This window comes from Herpailurus yagouaroundi, unplaced genomic scaffold (assembly GCF_014898765.1).
Source record: "Herpailurus yagouaroundi ecotype Mexico unplaced genomic scaffold, PumYag 184, whole genome shotgun sequence".
Classification (NCBI taxonomy): Eukaryota; Metazoa; Chordata; class Mammalia; order Carnivora; family Felidae; genus Herpailurus; species Herpailurus yagouaroundi.
Genome location: NW_024412415.1, coordinates 37,651,576 through 37,664,176, shown reverse-complemented (window position 1 = coordinate 37,664,176; position 12,601 = coordinate 37,651,576). Strand labels below are relative to the sequence as shown.

The window sequence follows — 12,601 nt, the reverse complement described above, 5'->3', positions numbered from 1 at the left end:
CCGGGGCGGCGGACGGCGAGGGGCCGGCCCGCGGCGCGGGCAAGTCCAGCACCAACGGCGACTGCAGGCGCTTCCGCGGGAGCCTGGCCTCGCTGGGCAGCCGGGGCGGCGGCGGCGGCTCCGGAGCAGGGGGCGGCAGCAGTCACGGGCACCTGCATGACTCCGCGGAGGAGCGGCGGCTCATCGCCGAGGGCGACGCGTCCCCCGGTGAGGACAGGACGCCCCCGGGCCTGGCGGCAGAGCCCGAGCGCCCCGGCGCCTCGGCGCAGCCCGCAGCCTCGCCGCCGCCGCCCCAGCAGCAGCCGCAGCCGGCCTCCGCCTCCTGCGAGCAGCCCTCGGTGGACACTGCTATCAAAGTGGAGGGAGGCGCGGCCGCCGGCGACCAGATCCTCCCCGAGGCCGAGGTGCGCCTGGGCCAGGCCGGCTTCATGCAGCGCCAGTTCGGGGCAATGCTCCAGCCCGGGGTCAACAAATTCTCCCTGAGGATGTTTGGCAGCCAGAAAGCGGTGGAGCGCGAGCAGGAGAGGGTGAAGTCGGCCGGATTTTGGATTATCCACCCCTACAGCGACTTCAGGTAAGGAGGCCAAGGCGATCCTATGGGTTCCCTGAAGCGGTGGCAGGCATGCTTCCTCTCTCAGCCCTGCCTCTCAGCCAGAGTTAACTTTCCTTCCTCGCGCGGGGAGCTCCGAGAGAAGTGGGGCGCCTCTAGGCACCAAGACACCCCCAGACCTCCTCCTGCACCGCGCTGGGAACTTTCTTCTCTGTTCCGGGCTCCAGTCCTCGCCCTCTTGGGGTCTAGGCCACATTAGAGGCAGGCTAAAAAGGTGTTCTGAGCCTGGCCTAGCCCTGCCGGCAGCCAGGATATGGCTCTGCCGCTTTAAGCCACACATCCCACCTCCCTGTTCTGGGCTGCAGAGTCAGGGTGGCCATCCTAGAGGCAGTTCCAGGTCATTCAGCCTGAAGAGCAGGGCCACGAAGAGAGACAGACCTCTTGGCAGAGGGGCCAGCTCCTTGGGTACTGACCCCAAGCATTAGGATCTCCTTCTTGTGCCTTGGGAAACTGCAGCTGGGGACGGAGAGCTAGGCCCCTGGAGGAGTGAGGTCACTGGGGCCTCAAGTCCAGGATAAAAGCCCACCATGCCCACCTTAACCCTGGGCCCAGACCCTCATGCCAAGTGGTGGGCCAGCAGCAGGCACCCTGGGCACCTGGCATCCAGACTGGCAGGACAGAATGACCTTGCTCATAGTGGTCAGAGAAGATGCCTGGTGTCCTGACTGACAAGCAGCTGTCCTGTAACCCCAGGCTCATCCTGTGCCCCATTGTCACCCCAGTCCAAGCTCCAGTAGCTACTAGGACTCTCATGGTTCAGTCATGGGTCCCCAAACACATGGTGTAACTGCCAGTCAGGGAAAAGGACCCTGCCCCCTCCCCCATCACCTGAGTCAGAAGCCACTGACCGAGTAGATACCACTTGGAGCCTGTGGGGGTATCTGCAAAACAGGAGATTGGTGATTGCCTCTAAAGTTGAAATAAGGGATGCCCCCCTATCCCAGTCAAGATCTTAAGGTCCCCCAGTGGGTCCCCCCCGCCGAGTTTTCGTGATACATAGGACAGAAGTGAGGGTCTGAAAACATTCACCGTTTAAAACTGGGTCTAATTTATTCTCTCTCTCTCTCTCTCTCTCTCTCTGAGCCCTGCCCCCTATTTAGCTCCCTTCCCTGCCTACCCTGCTTGCCTGCCAATATAAATGAGCATTTTGCCAACCCAGAGCCCTCTTTGCAAACTCCAGGGAAGCCAGGTTTGTAATGAGAGCAAAGCCATTTTCCATCCAATGAGAGAGATTTCTCGTGCTGGGAGTGACCAGTCAGGCAACACTCGATGGCTTAAAATAGTGGTGAACAGAGCCCCCCCGCCTTTCTTTTTTTGAGGGACTGTTCTTCCTAACCCTAATACCCAGGGTTCCCATTCTAGAGCGTGTGGGAGGCCAGAGGACAGGCTAAACAGATAGGCATAGTCTTCAAGTTGAGTGAACAGAGACCATCAGGAACTGTAGCTGGTTCCCAGGGCCAGGTTCCTAAAGTGTGGCCTTCCCTCTGGTCAGTACTGGGACTGAAGGATCCCAGCCTGAGCTAGGGAGGAGTGGGTAGGGGTTGTATTTCCTGCATCCTCTGGTTGTCCTGGGTTTCTGCTCCTCCCTCTGAACTTCTGGGATGTGGTAGCAGGTGGGCTGTGCCAATATCAACCGCTTGAGATTGTTGAGGGGCCTTCCCTCCCCTTGTTCATTTCCTCACTGTCTTCCGTGTCTGAGAGTCTCTGTTCAAGGTTCTCATCACCTGGGATGTGGGAGTGCAAGGGGGAAGCCCCAGGCGTGCCTGACCTCTGTAGAGCATAGGCTTTGATTGAGCACCTTCTAGGAACTGGACCTTCCTTACCCTGGATGGTGAAGAGCTGGGTTGTTTGCATCAATGGGAAGTTCCCCGCCGCCTTCCTGATCTTACTCTGCCCATCTTGGCATGTCTGTCTGCAGTCCCCCTACTGCAGAATCTCTCACTAACTGCAGGCTGCCCAGGACATGGCGGAGCGGGGGTGGTGGGGGTGGGGGTAGGGAAGGGTGGATGCTGCATGATTGATAAATGGGCGACAGGATAAGGGTCAGACTGGGCTTTGAATTTGGGTTTGTGCAACAAGCAACAGGGACCGGTAGCCGGAAGCGCACATCTCTGTGCGCAGCCTTGTAGCTGTCTGGGGCTGGGTGGAGTGTAAGAAAAGAAATCCAAGAAAGACCGTCTGTGTGCATCTGGAGGAGCAGTGGTCATACCTCTAGGCCAAAATAGCTGGTCTCATCTACACAAGGTCAAAGAGGCAAGGGCCTCGCTAAGTTTTCTGAGCTTAGGAAACCCACCAAACTAGTGTCACCCCCACCCTCAGCACCCCAAGCCTCAGTCCTTTGAGTTTCAGCCACTGGCCTTGTTTGGGCTTCTATGTAGAGCCAATCCCCACTGCCTAGCTCAGCCTTCACAAGAGCTTCTGCAAGCATTGCTCAGGCCAGTTGAGGATTTATTCATCATTTTGACGGGCAGGAAGCATTGATCCAGCAGAATTGGTTTAATAAAGAATCGCCAGCAAACCATGATAGATTGAGTTTGTGGTTTGGAGTTCAGGGCTCACTGTCATGGGCTGCTTCCGACATCTCCCATTCCTGGGGGAGGAAGGTTGGGTGCCTCTTCCAAGGGCTGGAGTAGACTGTACTCTGAGGGACCTGCAGAACCCGGGCCATGACTAACACTCGGCTTTTCTTGGCTTCCTGTGATTTTCTTTACCATGACCCCAGCTACTCCATGGCTCCTCCAGGTTCTGTGGGTTTGTCTGGCCTCCCCTTCCCCAGTCGCCTTTTGAAACTGCTAATTAAGGTTTTGTTGGACTCTTGGATCCTGGATGGGTCCTTCCTTCCATGTGAGCCATGTCCTGGGACCCGGGCTTGGCAGTGCAAACCCGAAACAAATAAAACAGCGTGTTTTCAAAGAGAGAGGAAAGGAGTGGTGACCCAGAAGCCTGTTGGGCTTTTAAGTGTCAGGCCCAGGGGGGTCTGCCTGGGGGTGTGTACGCCTAGGTGTCTGTCTGTGCAGATGTCTTGGGGCTGCGTGGGTAGACATGTGGGCTGGCGCAGAAGTCCCTATGTGGGGTGTCTGTTCTGGAGCTACTCCTGGGCCCCAAACTCCAGTTTGGCCTTGAGAGTGGAGAAGCTTGGCCCTTGTCAGCCCTCTGCCCCTCCCTCTTCTAGCCTGAGCCTTCTGAGGCTGTGAGGAAGGGAAAGGTAAGGAAGGGAAGGGCCCTAAAAGGTCCTTTCCTTGGGGCAGAAACAGCTGGGCTCTGAAGTCATGGAACCTGGGCCAGTGCCCTGATAAGTCCCAAAGGTGGCCTCAGACTGAATTCTTGTGCTGGTCCCTGGCCCCAGGCACTGCCATTGCCCACCTCCTATCACCTGCCCAGCCCTGTCTGCTATGGGGCCCTGCTTGGGTTGTGAGCTTTTTCTGAGCCTCAGTTTTCCCACCTAGAGAAATGGGAATCTTGTTGCTCGTGTCAGACACGACTCGTACAACTGTGATCACCCTGTTGACGTAAGCAGCTCCAGTGTGCTGTCAGAGTCCAGTGATGCTGCTTTGAGCCACGCTGCCCCCGCTCTCACTGCCTCCTTCCCTCAGTCCCGAGTGGACCAGATGGGCCTCTATCCTTGGCTCAGACCAGTGGTTCTGAACCTGTGTCAGAGACCTAAGTGAGAACCTGCTGGAAACCATAGGGTCTCTACTGAGAAAAAGGCACATATATCCAGACACAATATGACGCTCAATTTCTGGGGTCTGTGGACTCCCTAACTTGAAAACCATGTAGGTTGTGAACCCCACTCTATCTAGACCATCCCAGAAAGAGTCCTGGTCTGGCAGGGGCAAGTGCCAGCCTCTTAGAGCTAGCCTTCCCTGGGGCCCTCTGTAACCTGAGGCCTGGGCCTCCCACTGCTGGCGGATGGAAATGAAAATGGAGCAGAGTCAGATGCCTGAAGGAGGCACTCTGGGGACTAGTTACTTTTCTGTTTCCTCAGTCCCACGCCCATCCCTCTCCCCTCCAACCCTGGGCAGGACTATTTGCATAGGAGGTGGTGAGGAGGAAGGAGGGAGCGGCCTGGCCCTGGGTAGGATGGGGGTGGGGGTTCTGAGGTCCCTCCTGGGTGGGCCTTGCTGGAGGCCATTGCGCAAGAATGCTGCTCCTGCTAACGGGAACATAGGAATATAGGTGTTCCCTCCATGTGTTGTAGGGTAGAGAGCCAGGCCTAAAAGAGCTGCAGGCCTTGCGGCGCCAGGGGAGGGGGAAGGGCGCCTTGGTGCAGAGGGGAATTCCAAGGTGAGCTGCCTGGGCCGTGCTGTCAGCTGGCACAGTGGGCAGCGGGATTCTCCGGGGACGAGGACGTGTTCGATCTGATGAGGCTGGGCTGGTGGCAAAAGCCAGCACCCAGCTCGGGGCTGAGGTGCTCCCCGGATGCGAGGTGCGCAGAAGGCCCATGGGGCCAGGCCCCTTGCACCGCCTGGGAGGGGAGGGCTGGGCTCCAGGTTCTCCCCTTGCAAGACTTCAGTCCGTGGGCTGACTACCACGTGATGAGGCTGGGGGCTGCTCCCCTGCCCAACCCTGCCCCTGCTTGTTCCCTTAGCTTCTGTGAGCTGTGACGCTTTGGGCTGTCAGGTGGCCTGCCTCACACAGGGCTGGGATGTCTGCCTGCCTGTCTGCTTGTCCCTCTGCCCTCCTCTCCCATGCTGTAGGGCCCCTGGGTCTTCTGGGATGTCCTCTCAGGCCACCACGGCCACCATCATCCATCTGTCCCTGCCTGACACACCCCCGGGCATTTGGATGGAGCTCTGTGTTTGTTCCAATGCGGTGCTTCTCACATCGCCGTGGCATCCAGCTCACCTGGGCATCTTATTAAACTATAGATTCGGACTCATTAGGTCAGAAATAGGGTGGGGTCTGACATTCTGTGTTTCTGATAAGTGCTCAGGTGATGCTATGCTGCTGGTGCCCAGCCCAGAGCCAAGCTTGTAGGACCGGGGTTCAGATTGGGTGTATATTCTATGCTCGTCCCACGTTCCCTGACTGAGTTCCCTGAGGGCAGAGACTCTGTCTTCTCCAGTTGGCCTCTGGCACTGAGCACAGCAGGGTGAATTCTGTGAACTGGGTTGAGCAACCCTCCGCCACAGAGGTCAGCCGCAAGCCTGGGAGAGCTGGATTCACAGACCCGCCTCCCCGCCTGCACTGCGGCTTGGACCCTGCTGGCCCCGGATGCTGGTTGTTGGGATGGGAGGAACAGGGGCAGGCCAGGTGGCCAGAGGACCCTTATGAATCCATCCTGTCCCCTTGCCTGGGTGCCTTCTCTCCCATTCAAAGGCCAGAGGAACGGGCCCGGCTGGAGGAGCAGTGACTGCTGTGCTGCAGGGAGGTTTCTGGGAAGGGACAGATGTCAGTGAGAGAGTCCAGAGGTGTCAGGGTAAGAGGGTCAGTGTGAGATGGCTCTGACAGTGGCTGCCCCGGAAGAGAAGGAGACATCCAGTAACAGCGGCTGCCTTGGTGCCTTGAGATTGTGGTGGAGGGGCGTTGTCTGAATCTTAATGCCCCGTCCACTGCCCCACGCCATGCCTAGCAGCCTCCCTGGTGGGTGGGACTTGTCACTTCTCTCTGCCCCCTCCCACCCTGGCAGGCACAAGTCTACATACTGATGACAGAGCTGGCAGTGTCCTCACAGCCCGAGCGGCCCCTGTCACAACACTGGCCATCATGGGGGAATTCACCCAGAGTAGAAGGTGCAGCCCCGGTCGCTGCGGCGGGGAGGAGGGGCTTGTCGTTCAACCAAGGAGGCGGCCAGCTCCAGCACATACACCCCTTGGCTCAAGGGCTCCGACAAAGCTGCCACTGCCAGTTGCTAATTAATAGAAGGGCTACTAAGGCCGGCCAGGCGGTCCTGCTTGGGCCCAGGGGATGTTGAAGAATCCACGTTCGTCAGCCAGAGCAGGCCATGGGGAGGGCAGGGGCATTGCCTTGGCTTTGGAGAGGATGTTCTCTGCCAGCCAGGCTTTACTGGGAAAGCATTGCCAGGGCCCTGGAGATCTGTGATCCCAAAGCCTAGGAGGCCACTCAAAGACACTCTTAATCATCAGCACCTGTCCAGAATTGGGGAGGAAGCAGCACAAAGAGGTGGAGAGTACCCCGTCACCAAAGGTACTCAAGATGTGACAGCAGTACTTAGACGAGAAGTTGCTAAGCAGCATCCCAGGGACCAAATACAGCGCCCAGATGTGTTCTGTTTGGGCAGCATGGTGTGTCACAACAACTCAGAGACCGTGTTTTAAAATGGAAAGATGTAACATAAAAATTTGGCTCTCGGGCTTCTGAAACATTGAGAGCTCTGGCAGTTCTCGCCCCACGTCCCACACCATAGCAGGCAGCTGGAGCAGACAAGAGGCTGCCCCCTTTAGTGTGACTTTTGCTCTCCAGTTGCCCACTGTCTCTAAGGTCCCAGTCGTGTCATTTATGCACGTTTAGCTACCTGACCCCTGTAGGCTTCTGAGTTTACAACCCTAGATTCAAACCAACTAAAGCCAGGTGGATTCACAGATCAATAGCTACCATTTGTGAACTATCTGTACCATGTCCCAAACTGTTAGAAGCTTTTATGTCTCATATTTTATTTACTCTTCACAGTGGCCTGAACAATAGGTTCTATTACCCCCAGTTTCCAGATAAAGAAACTGAGTCTCCTTCCTTCCTTTCTTCCTTCTTTCCTTCCTTCCTTCCTCCCTCCCTTCCTTCTTCCTTCTTTCCTTCTTTCCTTCCTTCCTTCCTCCCTCTTTGTCTCCTTCTTCTTCTCTTTTTGTTAGCTTTAAAAAGCTAGCCTACAAAAGTAGTTCAAGAAAAACATTCTCCTGAGAATAAAAACGGGAGACAATGTTTGACCACACATTATCGGTGAGGAGGGGCTGTAGGAGATGGGGCTGTGCTGGCATGGGAAGTTTAACAGGCCTCAGAATACCAGATCTGGACAGGCCTTAGCAAGCTCCTGGTCGAAAGCCTTTATTTTATAAAAGGGGAGCAGAGAGGTGCCCTGAGTCGGCCTGCACACTGAGTGTGGAGGGTGTTTAGGATTCTCTCTCTCTCTTTCCTGCTGCCCCCTCCCCCACTCACGCATTCTGTCTCTAATAATATGAAAAACTTAAAATAAAAGGGGAGCAGAGGACTAGAGAGGGGAAGCCACCGGCCCAGGGTCACAGAATAAATCCACGTCAGAGATGAAACCGGAACCCAAGTGGGTTATGTAACATCTGGCTGCAAAGATCATAAAGTTCCACAGTCCACCCCTAGACCCCAGCCGGAGGTCCTGAATGGTCTTCTCACCGGAGCTTTTTCTGGTTGCCCCAGCTCCATGCCTGAATTTTGAGATGATGGGTATTTTCAGAGTCCCTTTTTAATTTAAGCTTATCCAGTGAGAAGGGAGTCTTTCCATATCAGCAACTTCAGACTGAGACATGCTTGCCCTGACTCCCCACGCTGGGGCTGCTCCGCCCCTGGGGATGCTGGACCAGGATCCTGACTGGTGTGGAGGCCGTTGGGATTTTGGCACCATATCCAGATGCTGTTGATGCACCTTTCTTCAATAGGGGCGATTAGGGTTCCTAGGGGAAGGGGACGAGTGGTCAGTGGTATCTGTGTTCTCTCCACCAGAGAAATAGGTGGTCACGTGGTCTGTTCCTCACATCCTCCAGAGAAGTGAGGAAGCGGAGTCCTGGTTTAGGACTCAGTGTGTGTCCAGGGTCGAGGTTCTATCTGAGGCCACGGTCTGGGCCCATGCTGTGACCAGGCTCAGGGCTCAGCCTGAGACCAAGATAAGGCCTTGGTCTGAGGTCAGGAACTGGAGCCCTCCAACAGAGTCCCAGAACCAACGTCAGTACCTTGCTGAGGCGTCCAGGGCTTGGGCAAGGTGGGCGTGTGGCCCAGCCCACCTTGTGCCCTTCCCCTTTCTCAGGCTCCCTGAGCGCCTACACCCCTTAGCATCTGAGCCAGCTGCCTCCGGTCCTCTCTGGGAGGTAAAGTACAAATTAGAAATAAACAACAGTGCCACTGCTGCCGACGCCGGAGCCACCAAATCTCACACGTGACGGCTCCCCGCCCCACTCTGCTCCCGTATTGTTTGGGGCTGGTGTCTGTCTTCCCAGCCAGGCAGCCGGCTCAGGGCTCCAGCACAGCCGTGCTCAGGGCTGGGCAGAGGCGTGTGGCGGCTTGACGGAGGGGCTCCCGACGAGCCACTGCACTCCCCGCTCCACAAACTGTGGAGCCAGCAGCGGGGCCTCCGGGTCTGCTCACGGCAGCTGTGGGGGCCTGATAATTGGCTGCTGATGATTTTGTGTCTGTCTAAGCATTTATCTGTGTGGGTGGACGTGTTATGTCTACGTGAAGAGGCTTTCAGACATTAATGCATAACATGGGGCTGGCTAATACGCTGTCTTCTGGGCCTGGTGGGGGGCAAGCTTAAGGTGGAGGGGGGTGGGGGGTCATGCCCCCTCAGAGACCAGATGCTCCATCCCAAGACCGCTTTCACCCACTATGGTGGATGGGGGTCACTACCTACCTGGCAAAGAAGAGAATAGGATTTCAGCGCCTCTTAGGGTAGATCACTATGGATTGATGGTCAGGGAAGGCTTCCTGGAGGAAGCAGATCTGAGCTGATTTGAAGGAAAGAGAGAACCATTCAGCACACTTTCTTGTAAGTAGGTTTCTGGGAGATGGAGCTAAGGGGCTGGGGTGGGTGTTGGCAAGCACTAAGAGCAGGTCACTCAAAATCTGCCTTTTTTTTTTTTTTTAAGATTTATTTATTTATTTGAGAGGAGGGAGGGAGTGCGAGTGAGCAAAGGGCAGAGAGAGAGGGAGCGAGAGAGAATCCCACACAGGCTCTGCCACACAGGCTCTGCACTGTCAGTGCTTAGCCCCAAGCGTGGCTCGAGCTCACCAGATGTGGGCCTCGAACTCACGAACTGCGAGATCATAACCTGAGCCCAAGTTGCCACCCAGGCGCCCCCAAATCTGCCTTTTCGGACCTGTACTCATTAAGCTCTGCCCTTCACCCTTCAGGACTGTGACCCCACTGCCCTGGGTCTTGCCCCTGATGCTGTCTGAGTATGTGTGCATATGTTTGCATGCGTATGTGCGTCCCTCTGGACTGTCTGGGTTCTTGTGGCCCAGGCGGCTCTCCTGGCCCCAGCTGCACAACCTCTGAGAAGACCCTGTTTCCCTGCTGTACTCAGCCTGGAAGGCAGGTGTTGCCACCGCATTAATGTCACTGAGTGTGTGGCCTGGAGCCCAGAAGTAATTACCCTGCAGTTCCCTGTTGCAAGCTGGAGCAGCCCCGTCAATGATTAACGTGCGTCCGCGGCCACTCATCGCCAAAGGCAGCCAGGGGTTTCTCCCACCTATATAGTCTGTCAGAGGATACGAGGTGCTTGTTCTTTTCTGCAGGGACAGGAAAGACAAGCCTACAGGGCCACCAGCACCTTTTAGAAGAAACATGGTCTAGCTGGGAAGACTCCACAGCTAGGGCCTGTGTGTGCAGCATCGGGGCTGGCCCACCCTGGAGCCCCCAGATCCTCTCATCCTGAGCTTTCCTGACTTATAACTGCCCACCCCTTCCACGCCGAGTTTGCCCTCCTGACCCCCTTCCTGTTCCGCTGTATGACCTCAGCAAAGTCCTTTCCTGTCTCAGTGTCCAGGGTCAGGCTTCCGTCTGAGGCTGAGAAGAGAGCAAAGCTAATTGCCCAAATAGGTATTGAACCCGTAATCCTGACCCCATTAGTACAAATTGAGCCAGCAGGGCAGGGACAGCACTGCTGATGAGTAGAGCTGATGAGAACCTCCCTCCCTCTTTCTGGAGACTCCGCCGAGGCCTATCGGGGCATGATCCTGGAGTTGTGCAGCCCCTGGCTCCTGGGGATGTGGGAATTCTTTACACACGCGTCTCTTTCTGCAGAGGCTCTGCTAGCCCTCAGTGCTGGGGGCCAGGCCGGAGGCTCCCTGGTATGTTTTGTGGCATCCATGTGGTCTGCTGAGCTCCGCCATTAGACCATGGCCCCTGTGGGAGTGGAGAGCAGGCTTTCTTGTTCCCTAGGCAAACCCCACCCCCCTCTCCTCCAGCCATCTCTCCTGGGGGCCAGTCTTCCCCTCCTGGAAGCTCAGACCTGGCCTCGGAGGAGTTTAGATGTGAGGATCCGTGGAGAGCACAGGTCGTAGTAGACAGCTGTGACTGGAGGGGTCCTCGGGGCAGGCCAGCAGCACCTTCGGCTTTGGAACTGGCAGGGGAAGGAGATGCGACAAGCTGTTTATCCTGTCCCAGAGGCTCTGAGGAGTCCTCATCCCTCTGTGTTGCTCCACAGCTTCTGGGGACAAGCCGAGCCCCCCACCTCAGACCTCCCCCCATCATAAGAGACCAGTGAATACTCTGCTCTGCCCCGTCCAGCTGTGAGGACTGAGCCGAGGCCTCACCTCCCTGCGCCTGCCTTTCCTCATCTGAAAATGCTTCCAGAGAGGGGTTGGGTTTTCTCAAGACCCCAGAGCTGAAATCGGCAGGCTGCAGAGACCCCTGGGAGCTGTATGCAATTACGGATGCCTGGGCCTCCCTGTGTGGGGCCGGCGTGGGTAGAATTGTGGGGAGCACCCAGATGATTCTACTTCTGTCACTTTAGGAGCCAGTGAGCTGGGCACCCCTAAGGCCCTCTCCGCGCAAGCAGTCTGCAGCTCTCTGAGTGCACTTCGTCTGCCTCAGCCCTCCGGTGCTCCCCAGAGCCTGGGGGTGAAATGCCTGCTCCCCAGCCCGCCATCTGAGCCCATTTATGATAGGCCCCTCTCCGGGGAGTCGTTACCTTTTCTTCTGTTAGCAATCAGAATCGTAAAACCCGGAGGCTGGCGGGACCCCAGGGAACATGGCCATCACTCTGCGTCCTTGTCACACTGTGTTTTCCTAGATGGAAGGCAGCGGAGTCCCATCTGGCTCATGTTCTCAAGAGCCCAGGCGCCTCCAGGGAACCCCCATCCCAGCGAGAAGGGGGCCATGTAGACCCTCCTAGAGTCAATATTTAGCTACTTTCTGTGGGGCAGCCCTCCCGCGGCGTCCTTGTCCTCGTTAGCCTCATCTGTCACCGGAGCACCACTTCTGCCCTGAATCCATCTCATTTCCCCCTTCACACTGGCGCTCCCTCGCTCAGGAGCAGGTGAGCGCCCCTACCTGAGATCCCCCGAGGTTGAGTTCACGTGCTACTCCACAGCAGTACGCTATTTTTGTTCCATTCTCCTGAGAGGGGACAGCTGTGCTTGAGCCTTCTTTGTTTCCTGTCAGCTGGGCGGGTAAGTTCTCCAACTGCTAGTTCCCTCCCCATTTTTCCCCAAATGGTCTTGTGAGCTGGGTGAAGCTCAGAGAGGTTAGGCTGCTGGCCTGAAGGCACACAGCGTCGTGGCAGCTCGGAGCGCTGGAGCGTAGATGACCCCTGCTGTACACGTGTGTGTGGCTATGTGTGCTTCCTCTTACATTAGCGTATCTGTGCATGCACAGACTGAGGGTCTCCAGAGGAAGTCTGAGCCCATCGGAGGAGCGATGGGCTGATATCTTGGTATTCCTTATGGCGGGGCCCGTGCTCAGTTGTGCCTTTGAGAAGGTGCAGCCACAGTCCCTTGCCTGGAGGAACTTTCTTCCTCTGCAAACTTCATGGCTTCTCAGTCTGGCCTTCGGGTGGCCCCCCCCCCCCCCCCCTTCTCTGCAGACCAGTGTTGGGTTGGGGGACGGGGTGTCAGGGTTCTCTACGGTTTATACTTCTCTCTCAGCGAGCTCTCCATCTGGCCAGCTGCCCTTGGCTGGCCTCTAGCCTCTGCACTGCAGAGATGCATGGATTTGGCGAGTCTTCAGAGATCGGCTGGTTCCATCCTCTCTCATTAGTGGGGAAACTGAGAAAAGGATTATGAGAGGCAGGGACTTGTTCGGGGAACACAGCAAGTGAGAGATGGAGAGGGGACTAGAACCGAAGA

General features: G+C 56.7%; 1 protein-coding gene across 1 annotated transcript in view; it reads left to right on the top strand.

Annotated features, from left to right (window-relative positions):
* Positions 1–12,601, top strand: part of HCN4 (hyperpolarization activated cyclic nucleotide gated potassium channel 4) — a 42,877-nt gene that overhangs the window by 666 nt on the left and 29,610 nt on the right. Inside the window, exon 2 of the mRNA XM_040493213.1 lies at positions 1–574. This exon is cut by the window's left edge and continues 16 nt beyond it. Coding sequence (XP_040349147.1) covers positions 1–574 — 574 coding nt within the window. The remainder of the gene's footprint in view (positions 575–12,601) is intronic.